Consider the following 22,527-nt stretch of genomic DNA (forward strand, 5'->3'; position numbering starts at 1 on the left):
AGTTTTAGGTATTGAGTGCCTCAGCTTAGGAGCGTAGTTTAAAAAACGCTGACCTGCCAATTATTTTTTAAGGGAGACTGTTTAAATTTAAGAGACTGTCTGAAGAAGACCTGAGAACTTGAGCAGGATTATAAAACAAAAGTGATTCTGTGATGTACTCCGGTCTCACACTATCGAGAGCTTTAAAATCAATTTGATCAGATCGTGGAAGCCAAGCAGAGCACAAGTAAGGGAAATCACTAACTTCCTCCCCCATTTCGGAGGGATTGTGAAATGCCTTTGGTTTCCCTTCCAGATTGCTCCTCTTCCTTGCCTCACATTCCCTGCAGTTCTCTTTCTCTAAAACTGTCTACTGCAACCTGGGATGTAGCGTTTAGAGATTAAAGGTTAGCTTTATTTGTCACATGTACATTGAAACATCGAAGAGTGCAATGCTTCGCTTATGTCAATGACTAACACAGCCGGAGGACAGCCCACTGGAGCCCGTATGCTCCCAGTGCCAACAAGCAGGACCACAACTTACGACCTACATGGATAAAAGAAAAAGCGGAGGAAGATGTGGGAGGGAAGCATGAGATTAATAGAACATAGAACACTACAGTACAGTACAGGACCTTTGGCCCACAATGCTGTGCTGACCCTTCATTTTATTTTGAGATACAGACCGACCCCTTGAGCAGCGTCACCCAGCAATTCCCGATTTAACCCTAACCGAATCATGAGGCAATTTTTTTTTATAATAACACACCCAGTACATCTTCAGACCATGGAAGGAAACTGGAACACCTGGAGAAACCTTACACATTCCACGGAAAGAATGGACAGCCTCCTTAGAGATGACATCAGAATTGAACTCTGAACTCAGCTGTAACAGTGACATGCTAACTGCTCCACTATCGTGGCGCCTATTCCAAGGTAGGTTAAAAGCTCGGCACTGCATCGTGAGTTGAAGGGCCTGTACTGTGCTCTACTGTTTTATGTTCCAGCTCCAAGGCTGAGGCCGCATGGGAGAGAGACCTGTGGTGGGAGGGAGTAATTGTTGGGTGGTTGAGGAACAACAGAGTGGTTCACAGGTACTCGACTGGGGTTTGAAGTGGTGAATGATGATTGAAAGGGAGAGTGTGGTTGCTAGAGGTCGAGATGAGGGAGCATTGCTGAGTTGGATGAAGACCATAGAACCAGAAGAGTTGGTAATGGTTGGTGGTGAGTAGCAACAGCACCTCTACTTTCTTAGAAGTTTGCACAGATTTGGCATGTTATCTAAAACTTCCACAAGCTTCTATCATTGCACAATGGAGAGTATCCTTGACTGATTGCGTCCCAGCCTGCTATGGAAACACCAATTTCCAAGAATGGAAAAGCCTACAAAAAGCAGTGGATGCAGCACATTTCATCACAGGAATAAAACCTCACCACCATCGAGCACACTTACAAGGATGGCAGCCACAAGAAGACATCATCCACCATCGAGGACCCTCACCATGCAGGCAGGCCATGCCCTCATCTCACTGCTGCCATCGAGCAGGAGGTACAGGAACCTCACTTCCCACACTGCCAGGTTCAGGAACAGTTTTTACCTGACAACCATCAAGATCCTGAACCGGTGTAAATTATTTCACTCACCTCAACTCTGAAGTGATTCCACAACCTATATATACTCTAATGGATGCTACAACTCAAGTTCTCAGTATTATTTATTTATTATATGCATTTATAAGTTTGTCTTCTTTTGCAGATTGGCTGTTTGTCAGTCTTTCTGTGTAGTTTATCATTAATTCTATTTAATTTTTTTGTAGCTTCTGTGAATGCCTGCAAGAAAGTGAATGTTAAGGATAGTATATGTTGACAAAGTCCGAGGAGTTTTGCTGCTCAACTGGGTGAGCTGAGCCATCCCAATCAGAGACAAACCTCAGAAGGCATGTGGATTAATTTCTTACTTGAAGCAAAAGCTGTAAATGAAAGGGCATCACTTATCGTGCATTTGGCATGGAAAACGCACCAGAAACAGGACCAGGTGAATCAGCCAGATTTCTGGATTGGATCGTCATAATCATTGCATTCTATTGTCAAAACAAAAACTGATTTTCTTAGAATCAGGATCAGAATTTGGTTTATTATCACTGACATGTATCTTGAAATTTGTTATTTTGTACCAAAATACTATAAAGTACAATAAGAAATATATAAATATATATAATTAAACTAATTACCGTAGATTTCGCACTACAGAGCGCACCTGATTAAAAGCCGCTGGCTCTAATTTTAGAAAGAAAATCAATTTTGTACTTGTACAGGCCGCACCGGATTTTAGGCCGCACCGGATTTTCGGCCGCACCGGATTTTCGGCTGCAGGTGTCCCACGTTGTAATATGAGATATTTACACAGAAAGATATTACACGTGAGGATTTTTTAACTTTTAATTAAATCCATATGGTAACATAAACAAATACATATTGCAAATGCTTTTTTTCGAACCATGCCTGTAACGCGGCTACTTTTAAATATACGTTGCGTATACTTTTTTACTGAACAACATTCCAATATCTCCTAACGACTGGTAAAAAATATATATACTGCAGCCTACCAGGAAAAGTTATTGATCGCCTTTAACTTAAAAGCAGCGTTCGCTCAGATCTAATGCCGCTCGCGTAATGCGCTCGCCCCCGCCTTCCCTTTTATCGCAAACTGGTATTTCCCACAAGACGCGGCGAAACCGGGTGTGACGTCATAGCATCCCGCGATGTAGTACAGAAAACAAATATAGTTAAAACACTTCTAACTTTAACTAGAAAATGAATTACTAAGCGAAAATATTATAAACTAAATAACTGCCATAAAGGCAGCACAATGCTTTTCTTCGAGTGTTTTCCATGTTGATGAGGGTGAGTACAAATGACTGATTTACAATAATTTAATTGTGAAAGTGCACTTGATTTATCGTACAATTTCATTGGACCTCTGTGAACTACTCATCAATTTTATTGGTCTACTGTTACGAGGCAAAATGTTTTTGGCGGCATGAAAAAAAATCATGCATTAGCCGCACCGTAGTAAAGGCCGCAGTGTTCAAAGCTGTTCAAAATGTGGGAAAAAAGTAGCGGCTTATAATCCGACATCTACGGTAAGTAGTATAAAAGCGGAGCAAAAATAGTAGGTAGTACATTGGCCCAGATGGGGATGGCCATGCATAGTAATGGGAAAATACCCTATGGTGTAATATCTAGGCAATAACATTATATTTTGACTTAATAAATTAGGGAGGGAGTTTGAACAAAATGCATTTTACTTTGCCTTTCCTTTCATATTTGTTAGATATTGTAGATGCAAACTATACTGTACTTTCTCTTGAAAAGATAAACATCTTCCCCACTGCCATCTGATTTCTGAATGATCCATGAAATCGTGAACCCTTAATGTTCCTTTCCTGCTCTATTTATTTATTTCTGTAATTTTTAGATATTTACCTATGACTTTGCACCGTACTGCTGCCACAAAACAACAAATTTCATGTTATATGCCAGTGATTCTAACTCGGAACTCCACTGCCACAGCTTCAGAAGTGAAGTCACTTCCTGCATCGAATGAATTGACTTTCTAAGGTAATGTGAGTCTAACTCAGTTAAATATTTCTGTAGTAATCTGCGATGGAGGTCCCAGGTGTTATGTTTAGTAACTTCAAAACATAGAACCAATTGAAAGAAACACATGGGGAGCCAGAGATAATGTGTTTCTGCTTTGTTTTTGCTGTGGAGTGAGGCACGCAATTATAATGTGGTGGTGTAACGATGTATGCCAATCACATATTTTTACATATGACCCATAATAAATTATCTGAAGAACAAATATACTTAATATATTTGCAATATTACTCAAATATTACTGAAATAATAAAAACACTACATTCCTCCCCGCTTGGCTATAAACTCCAACTCTATACAGCATTCATCTCAACTGTATTCACAGTATAATGCAACTATTATACAGATATCCACAGTACAGTAAATTTTAAATTTCCCTATTCAGGCCTAAAGGTTTAATCACTGTGGAGGAATTTTTACTCTGGTGGGATAGCATCTTTCCTGACAAGGGGAGGGGAGGGGGTTCACTCTGCTTTTCAGGTGAGACTTGAGGCTGTGGAACAACCTCAGGGTCTGGGACCTCCACCGCAGTGGTTGTAGGATCTGAATCTGGGACTGCAGGAAGTCGTTCTGAGAGCTCTGGACACCTTTCTTCTAACTCCGCCCTCCTCATCTGATTGACGTGCAGGTGACATCAGATGCAATCCCCACTGTGTAGGAGGGCGGCCCAGTTCTGTCCTTAATCTTTCCCACTTTTGATTCCGTCTGTGATCACATACCAGGGCTGCTTGTCCGTGAATGAAACTCTAAACCTCCTTGCTTGAAGAGCCCCCATTTGTCCTGCATGGCCCTTCTGAGATTGGGCTTGAGAAGATCCAGGTGTGCGTGGAAGCAACAGAGCTGGTGAGTTGTTGGTTGTGGAGTGTGCTACATTGTGATATCTAAGGAGGAAGTTGGCAAGCTTCTGGTTCAGTGTCAGTGTCAGGTGCTCTGCTGACATTGGTCAAAGTGTGGTCTTTAGTCTTTGGACAAACCTTTCCACCAAACCATTTATAGCTTGGTGGTAAGGTGCAGATGTACTATGTCTTATTCCATTCATTTTCAGGAATGAATGAAAGTGCCCATTGTCACTGACTAAGTGCTCTGGAACACCAATCCTTGAGAAGAGGCTTCTCAACAGGATGTGAGGCTGTAGTGGAGGTGATTGGGAACACTTCTGGCCACTTTTTAGCTACATCCAGTACCACCAAGAAATTAGTGTCCATGAATGTCTGGCAAAATCCACGTGCCCTCTGCCAATGGCAATGCAGGAAATACCCAGGAATGGGGAGGTGCTGTTCTTGGCATCTTCCAAATCTATTGGCATCCCAAACTGTACATGGGAAGCTCCTCGATCTGCTGATCGATCTCAGGCCACCAGACAAAGCTTTGAGCTTTTGACCAGCATGTAGCTCCTCCAACATTATGAATTTAAGAGCAGGGAGGTTATGCTGCAACTATACAGGGTACTGGTGAGGCTACACCTGGAGTACTGTGTGCAGTTCTGGTCTCCATACTTGAGGAAGGATATACTGGCTTTGGAAGCAGTGCAGAGGAGGTTCACCAGGTTGACCAGAGATGAGGGGATTAAACTATGAGGAGAGATTGAGTTGCCTGGGACTGTGTTCGCTGGATGCTGAAGAATTAGAGGAGATCTTATAGAAACATATAAAATTATGAAAGGGATAGATAAGATAGAGGCTGGAAAGTTGTTTCCACTGGTAGGTGAGACTAGAACTAGAGGGCATAGCCTCAAGATTCAGGGGAGTAGATTTAGGATGGAGATGAGGAGGAACTGCTTTTCGCAGAGAGTGGTGAATCTTTGGAATTCCCTACCCAATGAAGCAGTGGAGGCTACCTGACTAAATATATTTAAGACAAGGTTGGATAGATTTTGGCATAATAGAGGAATTAAGGGTTATGGGGGAAAGGCAGGTAAGTGGAGATGAGTCTATGATCAGGTCAGCTATGATCTTATTGAATGGCGGAGCAGGCTCGATGGGCCAGATGGCCGACTCCTGCCCCTATTTCTTGTGTTCTTATCTCTCAGCTTAGATGGTACAACAACTTTCAATCTACACATGAGCAACATCGCCAAGGCAAAATTCATCCCAGTGCAGATAAAAATAGGGGAGCTGGAATTTCTGCTGCACATTCCAGCCAGTTTGGGTTGCCATGAAGCCTGAGACAGTGTGGGGTCTTTTCTGGTTTCCCTTTGGAACGTCTGCCGTGGGGAGAATAATCCAGATGAGTGTCCTCTTCTGTAAGTTTTTCAGGTATTTCCTTTTCCAAGAATAAATGGGACAATCCATCATCATTTCCACGATAAGTTCACTCTTGATTTCCATCTGGTAATTGTGTCCTTGAAGAAGCAGATTTCATCTCTGCATTCGTGCTGCTGCTGTTAGGGGAACATCCTTCTGTGGATTGAAAATGGACACTACCGGTTGATGATCAGTGATGAGGGTGAACTCTCTCCTAAACAAATACTGGTGGAAACACTTTACGCCCAAATCAGAGTCAAGGCCTCTCTGTCAATCTATACATGATTTTTTTCTCTGAAGTGGTAAGGGAACGAGATGCAAAGGCTATGGGGTGATCACTTCCATCACACATAACATGTGACATGACTACACCTACACCATAAGGCAAAACACCACAGGCAAGCTTCACTGGATGGTGTGGATCAATGTGTGAGTACAGTGTCTGACATCACCATTTCCTTTGTCTTTTGGAAAGCCACCTCACACTGTTTTGTCCATTGCCATCTCTTCCCGATCTGTAGCAACAAATTCAAGGGGCGGAAGACAGTCACCAAGTTTGACAGGAATCTCTTATAGTAAATGATAAATTGGCAAAAGGACCACAACTGTGACACGTCCTTTGGCCTTGGGGCATCCACCACTTGTTGAATTTTCTCAGCACCCTTGTATGTCAATGGAGTGACCACAGTAAGTGATGCTTGGTTTAAAGAATTCGTACTTGTTCTGTCATACTCTGAGCCCATAATCTTTCAATCTTCTTAACACTGTTTTGAGATTTTGGAGGTTGTCCTTATCATCATTACCTGCAACAATGATGCCATCCCGATTACATTGAGTGCCTGGGCAGCCTTGCATCACCTGGTCTATAGCTTTCTGCTAGCATGCAGGTGCAGATGCTACTGCAAAAATAAGCCTATAATAACAATAAAGCCCTCTCTGTGTGTTTATGGTGTGAAACACTTTGGACTGTTCTTCCATCTCCATCTCTAGGTAGGCCTCAGCTAAGTCCACTTTGCTGAAGCGCTTCCCTCCAGAAAGGTTTGTAAAGGTATCCTCTATCTTGGGTAGAGCATATTGATCTACTTTCAGCACTGAGTTTATTGTGACTTTAAAATCACCACAGATCCTGACAGACCCATCCTTCCTGACTACTGGGACCATGTAGCATCATCCAGTACTTTTCTTAATTCATTGTGCAATGTAATGTGCAAGTGGTGGATGTAGTTTTTTCAGCCAATCAATGCTGGTCCTCCTGTTTTTACCACATACAAACCCAAAGTGGCTTGTTGGTTGTTGAATTTCACTGATACAAATGTCATTCCCACAGTAGTTATCTTTTTTCCAGTATAAGTTCTTCGTTGGATATCTGCAGACTTCAGTTCCATATCTTTGAAATAGCATTCAAACTCATTTTGTGGAATGACTGAAACAGCCGAGTGTCCAATTCTGTTTTAATTAATTTGCCATTCTCTTCTGGTGTAAGCCATATTGCTTGTCTATTGTCAGTTTCCAATTGTAAATCTCAAGTGTACCCAGTCCTGTGTCGCTCTCATCGGTATCAGATTTTTCATCAACAGCATGCAGATTAGTTTCTTCTTGAAACTGCAGTTCCTTCCCTGTGCAGTCCCTTTATTTCTGCCTGAAATGCCCTCTGTATGTGTCCTACTTCGTTGCATTTTCTGCAAGTTTCCCCCTTAAACCTTCATTGGTCTGGTGTACGTGAGCCCCTGCCACGACGGTAACATAATTTGTTCAGCCAGGCCGGTTTCTGTTTAGACATTGTAATTTTGTTCACACTCACTTTCATTCCTGACTGCAACTCAGTTGCATCTCTGTCTGTGGTTCCATTGGTACAGCGAGTTCAACTGCTCTTTTATTGTGAGTTGTGCTTCATTTAGGAGCCATTTTGGAATGCTTTCTTGTAAGATTCCACAAACTAAACAACCTTTCCGTGCATCATTAAGACCATCACTGAACTGACAGTGCTCTGGCAATCTCTTCAATTCACCCATTTATGCTGAAATGGACTCCACTTCTTTAAAAACTTATGAAAACTGAAGTGTTCTGTAATTAACAGTGGTTTTGGTTCTAAATGCTTCTGAATTACTTTCATGATATCAGCAAAGCTCATTTCAGCTGGTTGGAGAATTTAAACATCTAAGCAAATTATATGCTTTCTCACCTACTATACTCAGTAAAATTGGCACTCATTTCTCGTTAACTATTTCATTTGCTTCAAAATACTGCTCAATTCACTCAGTATACATCAGCCAGTTATCTGTTGTGCAATCGAATGCATCTATCTTTCCAATGTATCCAGCCATTTCTGTTCTTTTTTATTAAACTTAAGACTATTATCACCCAGTTTTCATTGTTAATGAACCTCTGAACTTATCTATTTTCTGTCTTTTTATTAATTTGATTGTCTCTGTCCTCTAGCTGTGCTTATTTAACTCGAATGTCTCACTGCGCTTCAAAAGGTAGGTCATCATCTTGGGTTTGTTTTAAAACTTTCTTGTCATCACTGTTATGTTTTGTAACTCTAAAATATAATTGAAAGAAGTACATGGGAAGCCAGAGATAACATGTGTCTACTTCATTTCTACTGTAGTGCAGGGTGCACTTCTGACATGGTGGTGTAATGGCATATACCATTGACGTACTTTTCCATATAACCTGTAATGAATTATGTAAACAATAAAGAATGCTTAATCAAAGAATATATTTACAATTTTGCTCAAATATTGCTGAAATATTAAATGCACAACACGAGTGGTATGACTAAAGGCCTACCCCACCACTTAGTCATGTTGTGGCTAATATCTATCTCAACTCTGTTCAGCCACATAAATGTGTAACCCTTGCTTTGCACAAAGTCAAGCTTAGGTTTGAAATTTTCAATTAACTCAGAATACAGGAGACTGTCTTGGACTAACACTACCATCTGTGTGAAGAGATGCTGCCTGATATCACCACTGGATGGTTGGACTCGAATGGCATTGCGGAGCTTAGATAAGAGAACTATATCTCTTTCATTAACAAAAAGGCTCAGTAGAGGATATGCAGTACTTCTCCAGAACATATGCTGCAATTCTACACTGCCATCTCAGACAGCATCCACACATCAGCTGCTACTGTGTGAATTAGTGCAATGTCCTCACAGGTACAAAAAATACAGAGAACTGTCATGTCAACTGAAAAGGTCGTTGACTGCATTTTACTGCAGGGCTTGTATATGCTCAGGACAAAGAAATGGGGAGGAAAATCATTGCAGACACTACCCGCCCTACAAACAGCCTTTTGCAAAACCTCCATCTGGAAAGTGCCATTGGGCTATGAAAATAAAAAATTCACACCATCTTAAAAGTTTCTTCTCCCAGGCAGTTATCTGATCAACCATTCCAGTTAGCCCGCCACTCCTCTACTTCTTACCTTAATCACTGCACTGTAAACACTTTAAAACATTTTTTATAATGTTGTTTGCATTGTAAATACTAATTGATATTTATGCATTCATGCACATGTAAACTTATAAGGTGAATAAAGTTGGTCCTTGATCCTTGATGCCCCCATCAGAGGAAATATTTTATTTGTCTATATGAACAAATCCCTATTGAAGAATTGGGCTTTCAATGCTATCGGTCAAGACAGCAATTTAAAGGTAGGAGGAATTATAGAGTAGGTGCAGGAGCATGATGCTAAAGTGAAGAATCAGTCATGTTCTTGAATCCAGGACATGCTCTCTTCTTGCTGCTGTCAGCAGGAAAGACGTATAGGAACCTCAGGTCCCACACCACCAAATTCAGGAACAATTATTACCCCTCAGCCATCAGGCTCCTGAACCAGAGTGGATAACTTCACTCACCACAATCTGAGCTGATTTCACAACTCATGGACTCACTTTCAAGGACTCGACAACCCATGCTCTCAGTATTATTTATTAATCTATTATTATAGATTATTATTATAATAATCTATCTATTATTATTGTTGTTTTTCTCTTTGCATTTGCACAGTTTATTGTCTTTCGCACATTGTTTGTACACCTTTGTGTGTAGATTTTTTTTGATTCTATTGTGCTTCTTTATACTTGTTGTGAATGCCCACAAGAAAATGAATTTCAAGGTAGTATACGGTGACATATATGTACTTTGGTAATACATTTACTTTGAAGCTTATTTGTGGAAACAAGTTTCGCAGACAGAATGGTCTTTTCATTTTTGCTATGTTGTTATGTGAGTATGAGTACTGGTTGGACAGCTCTACAGATGTTTCACAGTGTCACATGAAGGAGACACCTTTTCATTTTTTTTTGCTTTGTGATCAATTTATAGTTGGTCTGTGTTTTAATTCTATTCTTTAAAGGCATGGTCAGAAACCTTGAGCTATGCTTCCAAATATTATTTCTCATCCCATAACCATTTCTATCATGGATTTATTGAATATACCAACAAGAAAATGAACCTCAGGGTTGTTTATGGTGATATATATGCACTTAGATAATAAATTTACTTTGAACTTTGAATACAGGGAACCTCAACTACCCATAAATGACAAACGAGAGAAAGAATGCACAGCATATAATTAACATTTACATGAGCAACAAACAATAATGCAGGCTTGTCATCATAGCAGTAAGGCTAGAACTCCACAGGGTCATACTTAGCCCATCGAAATCTCCTTTCTTTACATTGGTGATCTTGTTGAAACGTGCGTAGAAGTGGGTGGTGTCCTTCGGAAGGGGAGGTATGTTTTTGATATCTGTATCATCACAGTAGACAGACCCGCCCAAGCAGGTACACAGAAGGCATGTTGGAAGACCTAGGAGATGCATAAAAAAAGATAAAGTCAGTTTTAAAAAAAAATTGGCATTGGTTTATTATTTATCATATGTACCAAGATACAGAGAAAAGCTTGTCTTATAAACTGTTTTTATAATCTGATAATTCAACAAAAGAGTGAAATGGATTTCACCAGATTAGAAATTGTTTCCCACCTCTAAATGGCAAGAAAACAGCCAACATGGCCACCTTATTCTGCTTGTGAAGACACACGTAGAGTGAGACCCTTAACAGTGAAGTTGCAGAAAGTGCTGTCAAATTTCTCTGTGCAAAGTAGCATTAGAGTGTAGGGAGGTGCAGCTCAGGAAGACCATGCCGATACCGAAGTTTAAACCAATCCCATTTGCCTGCACATGGTCCACATCCCTCAGTTCCCCACCGGTTTGGGCAGGTCTAAATGCCTCATTGCTGACATTGTTGGCATCAGTGTCACACTTGTTAATGAGATGTTGAAGGCTCTTGTAATCCTCAGCAAGTAGCAGAGAAAGCGCTGACTCAGCAAGTAGCAGCACTGCAATGGACCCCATTCCACTATGCAATCAGCAGCCTTGCAATCTTAGGAGAATTCTGCCACTGAGCGCATGCTTGTGCACAGTCATTGGTTTCGGCCGTGGGGGGGGGGGGGGGGGGGGAGGGCGGCTGGAAACGATGAGGTAGTGTGAGAAGTGAGGAAGAGTTTTCTAAAGAGGTCAGGGAGTTCCATCAAGTTAGCAACAAACAAAGCTCACTGGAGACAAGTTTCAATCCAGGAAGCCATGGAGGACTGCCAGGTCTGCAGACGAGAGCTCCTGGTAGGAAGTTGCTCATGGTGAGTCATTTAAGGATATGACTGCAGTCTCGCATTGGAATTGGGTTGTTATTGTCACACTTCCTCTCCCCTCAGGCAGAAGATGTGCTCCTGAAAACATGTACTACCAGGCCCAAGGACAGCATTATCAGACTATTGAATGGACCTCTTGTATGATAAGACTTGACTTTACAATCTATCTTGCTATGACCTTGCCCAGGCATTGCACTTTCTCTGTAGCTGTTACATGTTATTCTGCATTCTGCTATTTTGTCTCAATGCAATGTGTGTATTTATTTATTTATTGAGATACAGCGAGGAATAGGCCTTTCTGGCCCTTCAGGCTGTGCCACTCAGTGATTCCCCGATTTAGCCCTAGCCTAATCATGGGACAATTTACAATGACCAATTAACCGGCATGTCTTTGGACCAGGGGAGGAAACCAGAGCACCTGGAGGAAACCCACATGGTCACGGGGAGAACGTACAAACTCCTTACAGGCAGCGGTGGGAATTGAACCCGGGTCGCCGGGACTGTAAAGTGTTGTGCTAACCACTACGCTACCATGCCGCCCCCAAATTAAGCTGTATCGACAGTATGTAAAACCAGTTCTTCACTACCTCCCTCTGAGTGACTGTACGAGGGGTGATTGATACATTTGTGGCCTAAGGTCGAAGGAGTCAATTTTAGAAAACCTAGCATATTTATTTTTCAGCATAGTCCCCTCCTATATTTACACACTTAGTCCAGTGGTCGTGGAGCATACAGATCTTGGACCTCCAGAAAGTGTCCACAGCTGGGTGATCGATAAGTTCGTGGCCTAGTGTAGAAGGAGATGAGTTACACAGCTCTCGTTACATGCACAAGCAGTTCAACTCTTTGAGTGATTATGCAGAAACTTTGAAGTTAATTACTCATCTCTTTCTACCTTAGGCCACAAACTTATCAATCACCCCTGCTATGGATACTTTCTGGAAGTCCAAGATCCGTATGCTCCACGACTGCTGGACTAAGTGTGTAAATGTAGGAGGGGACTATGTTGAAAAATAAATGTGCTAGGTTTTTTTTAAATTGACTCCTTCTAACTTAGGTCACGAACATATCAATCACCCCTCATACTCTGGTGAAGCCTTTAATGCAGCCAGTTGACTGTCTTGTCTGCTGAAGGAATATTAGACCACATTTCCTCTCCTTGGACAAGGCGTTCTGGTGACCTTTCTAATGCAATGCTATCCAATGTGGCCACAATCAACATCAGTGTTCCTGAGGGTCGGAGCTTGAGAATGATGATAGCTCTGAACCTGGACCACTGAAGCAAAGCAGCAAAGACACTGCTGAAGATTTATCTGAAGTCAGAGCTGATCACAGATCTTGCTGAAAGCTATGACTGCAGTTTCAGGACAAACTTATTAAATGGGAACACAAGTAATGCTGGAAATCTTGAGTAACATGCACAAACTATTGGAGGAACTCAGCAGGTCAGGCAGCATCTATGGAGGGGAATAAACAGTCTATGTTTCAGGTGGAGAAACTTCATCAGGGCTGGAAAGGAAGGGGGCGGGAACCAGAAGAAGATGAGGGGGGAAGGAGGAGGAGGAGTAGAAGCTGGCAGGTGTTATCTGAGACTGGGTGAGGGGGAAGGTGGGTGGGTGGAGGAGGAGGGAATGACATAAGAAGTTGGGAAAGGGCTGAAGAAGAAGGAATCTGATAGGAGAGGGCAGAGGACCATGGAGGAAAGGGAACCAGCAGGAGGTGATGGGCAGGTGAGAAGAAGAAAAGGGCTGAGAGGGGAACCAGAAAGGGGAATGGAAAAAGAGAGAAGGGAGGGCGATATGTATGTGTTGTGAGAAAATAAAGAACGATAATCTTTCAGACCAGTGAGTTTGAAAATCCCACCGCAGGTGAACTATGCAATCTGCACTTCCTACAAAAGAGTTTTATCCAAGAATTAAAAGGGGTAAGACCAATGAAAATTCTTCAAAGGTGAAGAAGTGAAGGGCTGAAGTTTTCATTATGGAGCCTGGAGTTATGCTGCTGTCCAGGTTTCAATGGCACAGCACGGTTTTTCTTGGAGTTGAATAAATGAATTCCTAGGGCTGTGTGTATATAGTTAGAACTGTGTTGGTCTTTGTAGATTATACAGTTGCTTAATGTAGAACAGCTATAGCATGCCTTTTAGTTTAATACAGGCTCCTTGTATATTGTGGACGAGAGTTTACTTTGGCCCTGGCACTTCACAGCTTCTCTCACCTTGTAACCAACATGAGGACGTCCAAACAGAGAGAATACACACTATACAAAGAAAACGATGGAGAATTTTTATGAAAATATCTCCATATTTATAATTGGGACTGTTTTTACTGTTTCCAGTTCTGAACCAGGAATCTTCAAGCATTAATCAATACCTGCAACGTGGAATTTGGGTTTGGATTCTATCTGATAGGTATGTCATGTGTGTATCCAATGTCTGGAAATGTTAATGTAATTCAGTGTTTTGTGGTTAGTTCCTGTCTGCTGTGGTTAGACGAGAGACACCGAAAAGTCACATACGGTGTGATTCAGGGAAAACATTCCTTTCTGAAGCCAAAATTACAATGAGACAATGACAAAGGTTATGTTGTCACTTCTGACAAACAGACTGATAATAAATAACCATTTAGGAATCATGACACATTATAGCAATGCAAGAAGTTACAAAAAGGATAATGAATTTAGAAAAAGTTTTTTAAATGTTTTATATTTATAAATCTGTAAAATACTGAGAATGTCAGTACAAACCTTCTTTCGTGTCAGGACCCAGAAGGCCAGGAATACTTGGAGCACCAGAATCCACATCTTCATGGAGAGTCTCTCCCTCCTCATAGCCACTGTCGTAGGTGTCAAGCACACTGTTCTCAGCAGGTTCCAATCTGTCGACACTGACCTTTGATTAAAAAGCAGAAATTTAGATTACAGAATGTCATTCAAGGCAATCCCATCTCTGTGTCTTTAATACATTCCGCCACAGGGGGGCACTAGAGTCTAAATCTTGCAAAGGTTCTCCAAACGGTACTGTAAAACTGAGTAACCAATAGATGACTAAGCTCAGTTTTAATATTAATATTTAGCCCATATCTTAGAATGTACATTTGTAGTTAAAGTGTCATGACTTTAATCTTTATGTTTTTTTTCTGTTTCTTCAGCTGTGGTTCAATGGGGGCATTTAGTTCCTGAGGCAGAAGGTTTTGGATTCAGGTCTTCTTGAAGATGTTTTGTGATTATTGTATAATAAATTGCCTCTTGATTTTTCTCTGGAATTCCCAAGTACTAATTTCAAAATTGTGACAAATCATAGAGTCATTCAGGAAAGTAACATGTCATTCAGCCTAACTGGTCAATGCTGAACAAGATTTCCATCTAAGGAAGCCCTGTTTGGCTCTAAGCCTTTCCTATACTTTACAAGTGCCTTTTAAGTTATATTAATGTATCTGCCTCAACCATCTCCTCTGGTAGCTAGCTCCTTTCTGCCCCTCCAACCCAAAAGTTGCCCCACCCAGGTTCCGGATGAAATCTCACCATTCTCACCTTAAAGCAATGCCCTCTAATTCTCGATTCCCTAACTCTGGGAGAAAGACTGCGTCTATTCACACTATCTATGCCCCTCGTCAGATTATACACCTCTGTAAGATCTCCCCTGCTCAGTAACACCCAATGAGGAAAGTTTCAACCTGCTCATCTCCTCTCCCTCGAATCCTGGCAACATCCTCGAAAAGCTCCTCAGCACTCACTCCAGCTTAATAGAATCTTACCAGGGTGACCAAAACTAAGCACAGTATTTCAATTGCTGCCTCAATATTGTCTTATTCAAATTGTCCAACAATTTCTTTATATCTTTTATACCAGCTGCTTATCATTACTGGTTGGTGGGTTAATTTGTCATGGTAAATTGTCCCGAGATTAGGCTAGCATTAACTTGTTGGGCGGTGTGGCTCAGAGGGCCAGAAGGACTACTCCACGTGGTATCTCAATAAATAAAAGATAAATAATTATTAAAATATCTCAATTAATTCAGCATTTATCTTCTATACTGAAATAAATACTAGCCGAAACTTTTGAGGCTTTTTCAGGTTCAAATTCAGAGTCACTTATTTGTCACACGTACGTCAAGACAGACAGGGAAATGTGCTGTTTGCGTTAGCAGCCAGCACAATCTCAGGATGAGCTGGTGGCAGCCCGCAAGTGTCGGCACACATACCGGCACCAGAAAGGCAATGCCGCAGTGTTCAGCAGAACAACACGGACTAAATCAAAGCAACACAACAGCGGCAAAACAAGAACAAGAGAAAATCTGCAGAGGCTGGAAATCCGAGCAGCACACTCAAAATGCTGGAGGAGCTCAGCAGGCCAGGCAGCATCGATGGAAAAGGTACAGTCGATGCTTCGGGCCGAGACACATTGAAACGTCGACTGTACTCTTTTCCATCGATGCTGCCTGGCATGCTGAGTTCATCCAGCATTTTGTGTGTGTGGCAAAACAAGTCTGATTTCACACACACATTCTCTCTCTCTCTCTCTCACACACACCCTCCTCCTCCTCCTCCTCCAGTCTCCAGCAGATTCACAGATTCTGTATCAGTTCAGCTTTATTTTTTTTGTACAAATTGCTGCTTTATTGATGTGATTACCAAATGCATTTATACAGTAGATTCCAGTTAATTGAGCCATTGGTTAATTGGGGCAGCCGCTTAATTGGGCCAAAATGTACTGGTCTTGATGTGTCCTAATTAACTGGAATACATTATTCGGTATTTGCAATCTCTTTGCTGATCACGATGTGAGATTTGATTACAAGATTTACACGTATTAGCATGACAACACAGAGACATATAGCAAGCACTACAGCACAGAAACAGGTCCTTTGGCCCATCTAGTCTGTGCTGAACTGTTAATCTCCTGCATACATTTTCCTTGCACATACGTACCCTGAGGATGCAAGTCTCCTTACAGATATTTTGTGTTGTTATGTAATAATTGTCTCCAGATTTTTCTCAAGAGTGGCCAGGCTCTAACTTCAAAATTGTGATGAATCATAGGGTCATACAGCATATGGAAACATGCCCTTTGACCCGATGATCCACGCCGAACAACATGGCCCAGATGGGGCAAGGCAGAATAAAAGTTTGGCATGGACTAGATGGGCTGAAGGTTCTGCCGCAGTGCTGTAGTACTCTGTGACTCTGACTCCATAAGATCAGCCTTTGTGTCTTCAGAGAAATGTGGTAATTCCTTCATCCTGTTGTCCTGGTCCTTGGCTCTTGACAGCTTCGAGAACTGGAAGATCAACAAGTTCTGGGCAAACCTAACAGCACCTTTCACTGAATCGATACTTTTCTAGTAGCATTTGCCGTTTGTATCAGTGTCTGTCCTTGGGAAAAGCCGGCGAAACCCAGAGTCCCATCTTACACAGCCATGTAGGACATCTAGAACATGGAACATGCCCTAATGTGCATTGGGCAAGATAGTCCAGAAAAGGACGCAGTGGTTTCTCAAAAGTTCATGCTGCTTGGGGAGCAGATACAAAAGATACGAATCTGTGCCAGCCAAGATGCCAACTTAAACTAAACCCGTCTGCCTGCTCGTGTTCCTCCATTCACTGCCTGTTCACGATCCCGTCTGCTGTTATTGCTGAGTGCCATTGAGTTGTCATTGATTCATGACGCCCTGTGGATAGCGTCATTGTCCAGAGGGTTTTTGTGGCAAGATACGGAAGTAGATTGCCAGGCCTTTTCTCCACGCAGATGCTGCTGCCCAGGTTGGGAGCCGGCTGGGTTTGAACTCAAGACCATCCACCTCGAAGTCCAGTGCTAATGCCACTACACCACCGAGTGGCCCAAATACCTGTCTAAATACCTCTAGTTCTCATTTTATTTGGAGATAGAGCATGGTTACAGGTCCTACTGGCCCAACTAACCCTGTGACACTCATGTGACCAATTAACCTTCTAATCCGGATGTTTTCAGAATGTGGGAAGAAACAGGAACGCTGTTGTCCGAACCCTTTGTTCCTAGGTGGCACATGGGGCCTCAGGAAGCGGGAGCACCTAGAGGGAATCCAAGTGGCCAAAGGGAGAACCTACAAACTGCTTTTGGACAGAGGTGGGGTGGAATTAAACCGGGCTGTTGACACTGTAATGGTGTTATGCTAACCGGTCCGCTGAACGCTGCTGTGCCGTCCTCACTTTGAAGTTGCAGATTTGCTTTGCTCACATCTCACTCCACTCGTTTCCAGTCAATAGTGGGATTGGCAACTCGAGGCAGGAAGAAGCCTCCAGCAACCACAGCCCCAGCTAATTCATCAACTTTCTGAAAGAGGAAACCAATCATGGCTACTCTATACACTCGGAGGACACTTCATTCACTACACGAGTAGAATGCGGTGTGGTCTTCTGCTGCTGTGGCCCATCCACTTCGAGGTTCAGCGTGTTGTACATTCAGAGACACTCTTCTGCACACCTCTGCTGTAACTCATAGTTATATGAGTTATTGCTCCTTCCTGTCAGCTTGAACCAGTCTGGCATTTCTCCTCTGACCTGCTTCATGAACAAGGCATATTTGTCCACAGTACTGCTAGATTTTTTTTTGATTTTCACACCATTCTCAGTGAAATCTAGAGACAGTTGTGTGTGAAAATCCCAGGAGATCAGCAGTTCTGAGATACTCAAACCATCCCACCCGGCATCAACAATCATTCCATGGCAGGATTTCTTCCCCATTCTGATGTTTGGTCTGAACAACAACTGACCGTGTCTGCATGCTTTTATGCATCGAGTGGCTGCCACATCGTTGGCTGATTAGATATTTGCACAAACGAGCAGGTTGAACTGGTGTACCTAATAAAATGGCCTCTGAGTGTATTTCTCAGCAAATGGTCCAGAGTTTTATCTGAATAATCAGTTCCACCATCATCGTTGTTTAGCATATTCAGCCAAATCTGACAACTCAGGGTGTTCACTTTCATTTCCCTGCTCTTTCACCTCTGCATCAATATCATCACAACATAACATGATGAAATTGCTTTCACATCTTCTCCCCAGGCAGTGTGTTCTAGGCTGGACCTTGGCAAAAACCTCTGCATCCTTTTCTGGATTATCCTGCCCAATGTACGTTAGGGAAAGAGAGGACGGCGCTCTTAACCCCTCCACAACCACCTCGAAGGCAGCACATTGAGACCCTGGATCTCACCACCAGCCAAGCAAAGCCCAAGTGTTTGTTTGAAAGTTGTGGTGATGAGATATTCAATCAACAGGCCAACAGCATCTATCACTTTCTTCTCCCTCAGGACCTTTAGGATATTCCATAAAACAAACTGTGTGATTGTCTTGTGGCCAGCGGCATTCTTCTGCACAAGTTACAATAATGCACACATCCAACTAAATACAACATTCAATGTCAACATGGCCAGACCCATCCAGTGGAACAGATAGAATCTTAGTACCTAGTGATAGTTGCAAACCCATCATCTATACACAGCTTAATGCACCATCTGATGAAGGTCACCATCAGAATGAGGTTCATTGGCCCATTTTTCTCAGTTTCTTCGGAGGATTGTCCATTGTATCTCCTTGGACTCAATGCGTTTATGATCTGTTGGTGAAAGTGGACTGCAGCAATTCTGTTGGAGTTATTTGATTCAATCAGTTCTTTCTTGATATCTCTGTCCTACAAATCACGTTCCCAGCATCATCAGCTAACCAAACTTGGAAATACAAGGCTGGCTAAACTAGTTGCCAAAGAATATGGCTTCAACTTCCTATGATTTATTCTGGAGCCCCAAACCCAAGAAAGGTTTGCAAGTGACAATCAATCTGCAGGTGAATAGTGGAACCAAGCAGAAGGTGGCAACATTGTCCATGTGAGTGAGTGGGCCAGTGCAGGAGTGGAGATTTGAGACTTTGACTTGAGAGGCTTCGACGAGAAGTGGCTGAGGACGAGCTTCACTCCAAGTGAGGTGAGGCTGGGTAAGTTCCTTTCAAAGGAGAAAGTTTCAAAAGTTGAGGCAAGTATTGGGTAGGTCATGGCAGCTGAGATCGGCCCCGTGGTTTGTTCATCCTGCAGCATGTGGGAAATCAGGGATACTTCCAGTGTCCCTGACGACTATGTGTGCAGGAAGTGTATCCAACTGCAGCTTCTGGCAGACCGCATTGAGCGTCTGGAGCTGTGATTGGATTCATACTGGAGCATCCGCGATGCTGAGAAAGTCGTGAATAGCACATTCAGTGAGTTGGCCACACCGCAGGTAAAGGCTACACAGGCAGAAAGGGAAAGGGTGGCCACTAGACAGCGTAGCAGTAGGCAGGTGGTGCAGGAGTCCCCAGAGGTCATCTCCCTCCTAAACAGATATACTGTTTTGGATACTGTTGGGGGAGATGTCTCATCAGGGGAAGGCAGCAGCAGCCGAGTTCATTGCACCATGGGTGGCTCTGCGGCACAGAAGGGAAGGAAAAGGAGTGGGAGAGCTATAGTGATAGGGGATTCGATTGTAAGAGGAATAGATAGGCGTTTCTGCGGCTGCAAACGAGACTCCAGGGTGGTATGTTGCCTCCCTGGTGCAAGGGTCAAGGATGTCTCTGAGTGGCTGCAGGACAGTCTGGAATGGGAGGGTGAACAGCCAGTGGTCGTGGTGCACATAGGTACCAACCATATAGGTAAAAAATGGGATGAGGTCCTACAAGGTGAATTTAGGGAGTTAGGAGATAAACTAAAAAGTAGGACCACAAAGGTAAAATCTCTGGATTACTACCAGTGCCACGTGCCAGTCAGAGTAGAAATAGGGGGATATTTCAGATGAATACGTGGCTTGAAAAATGGTGCAAGGGGGAGGGATTCAAATTTCTGGGGCATTGAAACCAGTTCTGGGGGAGGTGGGACTGGTATAAACAGGACGGTCTGCACCTGGGCTAGACTGGAACCAATGTCCTAGGGGGAGAGTTTGCTACTGCTGTTCAGGAGGCTTTAAACTAATGTGGCGGGGGATGGGAACAAGTGCAGAGAGACAAAGGGGTGTAAAATGAGGGTAGAAGCAAAAAGTAGTAAGGTGAAAAGTAAAAGTGGCAGGCAGGCAAATCCAGGGCAAAAAGCAAAAAGAGCCACTTTTCAACATAATTGTATAAGGGCTAAGAGTGTTGTAAAAACAAGCCTGAAGGCTTTGTGTGTCAATGCGAGGAGCATTCGTAACAAGGTGGATGAATTGAATGTGCAGATAGTTATTAATGAATATGATATCGTTGGGATCACAGAGACGTGGCTCCAGGGTGACCAAGGATAGGAGCTCAACATCCAGGAATATTCAATATTCAGGAGGGATAGACAGGAAAGAAAAGGAGGTGGGGTAGCATTGCTGGTTAGAGAGGCGATTAATGCAATAGAAAGGAAGGACATTAGCCTGGAGAATGTGGAATCAATATGGGTAGAGCTGCATAACACTAAGGGGCAGAAAACGCTGGTGGGAGTTGTGTACAGGCCACCTAACAGTGGTAGTGAGGTTGGGGATGGCATTAAACAGGAAATTAGAAATGCATGCAATAAAGGAACAGTAGTTATAATGGGTGACTTCAATCTACATATAGATTGGGTGAACCAAATTGGTAAGGGTGCTGAGGAAGAGGATTTCTTGGAATGTATGTGGGATGGTTTTCTGAACCAACATGTCGAGGAACCAACTAGAGAGCAGGCCATTCTAGATTGGGTATTGAGCAATGAGGAAGGGTTAGTTAGCAATCTTGTCGTGCGAGGCCCCTTGGGTAAGAGTGACCATAATATGGTGGAATTCTTCATTAAGATGGAGAGTGACATAGTTAATTCAGAAACAAAGGTTCTGAACTTAAAGAAGGGTAACTTTGAAGGTATGAGATGTGAATTAGCTAAGATAGACTGGCAAATGATACTTAAAGGGTTGACGGTGGATATGCATTTAAAGATCGCATGGATGGACTACAATTGTTCATCCCAGTTTGGCAAAAGAATAAACCAGGGAAGGTAGTGCACCCATGGCTGACAAGGGGAATTAGGGATAGTATCAAGTCCAAAGAAGAAACATATAAATTAGCAAAAAAAAAGCGGCACACCTGAGGACTGGGAGAAATTCAGAGACCAGCAGAGGAGGACAAAGGGCTTAATTAGGAAAGGGAAAAAAGATTATGAGAGAAAGCTGCCAGGGAACATAAAAACTGACTGTAAAAGCTTTTATAGATACATGAAAAGAAAAAGATTGGTCAAGACAAATATAGGTCCTTTACAGTCAGAAACAGGTGAATTGATCATAGGGAACAAAGACATGGCAGACCAATTGAATAACTATGGTTCTGTCTTCACTAAGGAGGACATAAATAATCTTCCGGAAATAGTAAGGGACCGAGGATCTAGTGAGATGGAGGAACTGAGGGAAATACATGTTGGTAGGGAAGTGGAGTTAGGTAAATTGAAGGGATTAAAGGCAGATAAATCCCCAGAGCCAGATGGTCTGCATCCCAGAGTACTTAAGGAAGTAGCCCAAGAAATAGTGGATGTATTAGTGATAATTTTTCAAAACTCCTTAGATTCTGGATTAGTTCCTGAGGATTGGAGGGTGGCTAATGTAACCCCACTTTTTAAAAAAGGAGGGAGAGAGAAACCGGGGAATTATAGACCGGTTAGTCTGACATCGGTGATGGGGAAAATGCTAGAGTCAGTTATCAAAAATGCGATAACAGCACATTTGGAAAGAGGTGAAATCATCGGACAAAGTCAGCATGGATTTGTGAAAGGAAAATCATGTCTGACGAATCTTATAGAATTTTTTGAAGATGTAACTAGTAGAGTGGATAGGGGAGAGCCAGTGGATGTGGTATATTTAGATTTTCAAAAGGCTTTTGACAAGGTCCCACACAGGAGATTAGTGTGCAAACTTAAAGCACGTGGTATTGGGGTTATGTTATTGAGGTGGATAGAGAATTGGTTGGCAAACAGGAAGCAAAGAGTGGGAGTAAACGGGACCTTTTCAG

At 42.5% G+C, this 22,527-nt stretch overlaps 1 protein-coding gene across 1 annotated transcript in view; it reads right to left on the reverse strand.

Annotated features, from left to right (window-relative positions):
• The window catches only part of LOC140734620 (epiphycan-like), a 56,549-nt gene that overhangs the window by 14,480 nt on the left and 19,542 nt on the right, over nt 1-22,527 (reverse strand). The window contains exons 3-4 of the mRNA XM_073058846.1: nt 14,289-14,433; nt 10,545-10,703 (exon numbers count right to left, since the gene is read on the reverse strand). Of these exons, the coding sequence (XP_072914947.1) occupies nt 10,545-10,703; nt 14,289-14,433 (304 nt within the window). The remainder of the gene's footprint in view (nt 1-10,544; nt 10,704-14,288; nt 14,434-22,527) is intronic.

The sequence above is a fragment of the Hemitrygon akajei genome, chromosome 10, assembly GCF_048418815.1.
Source record: "Hemitrygon akajei chromosome 10, sHemAka1.3, whole genome shotgun sequence".
NCBI lineage: Eukaryota > Metazoa > Chordata > Chondrichthyes > Myliobatiformes > Dasyatidae > Hemitrygon > Hemitrygon akajei.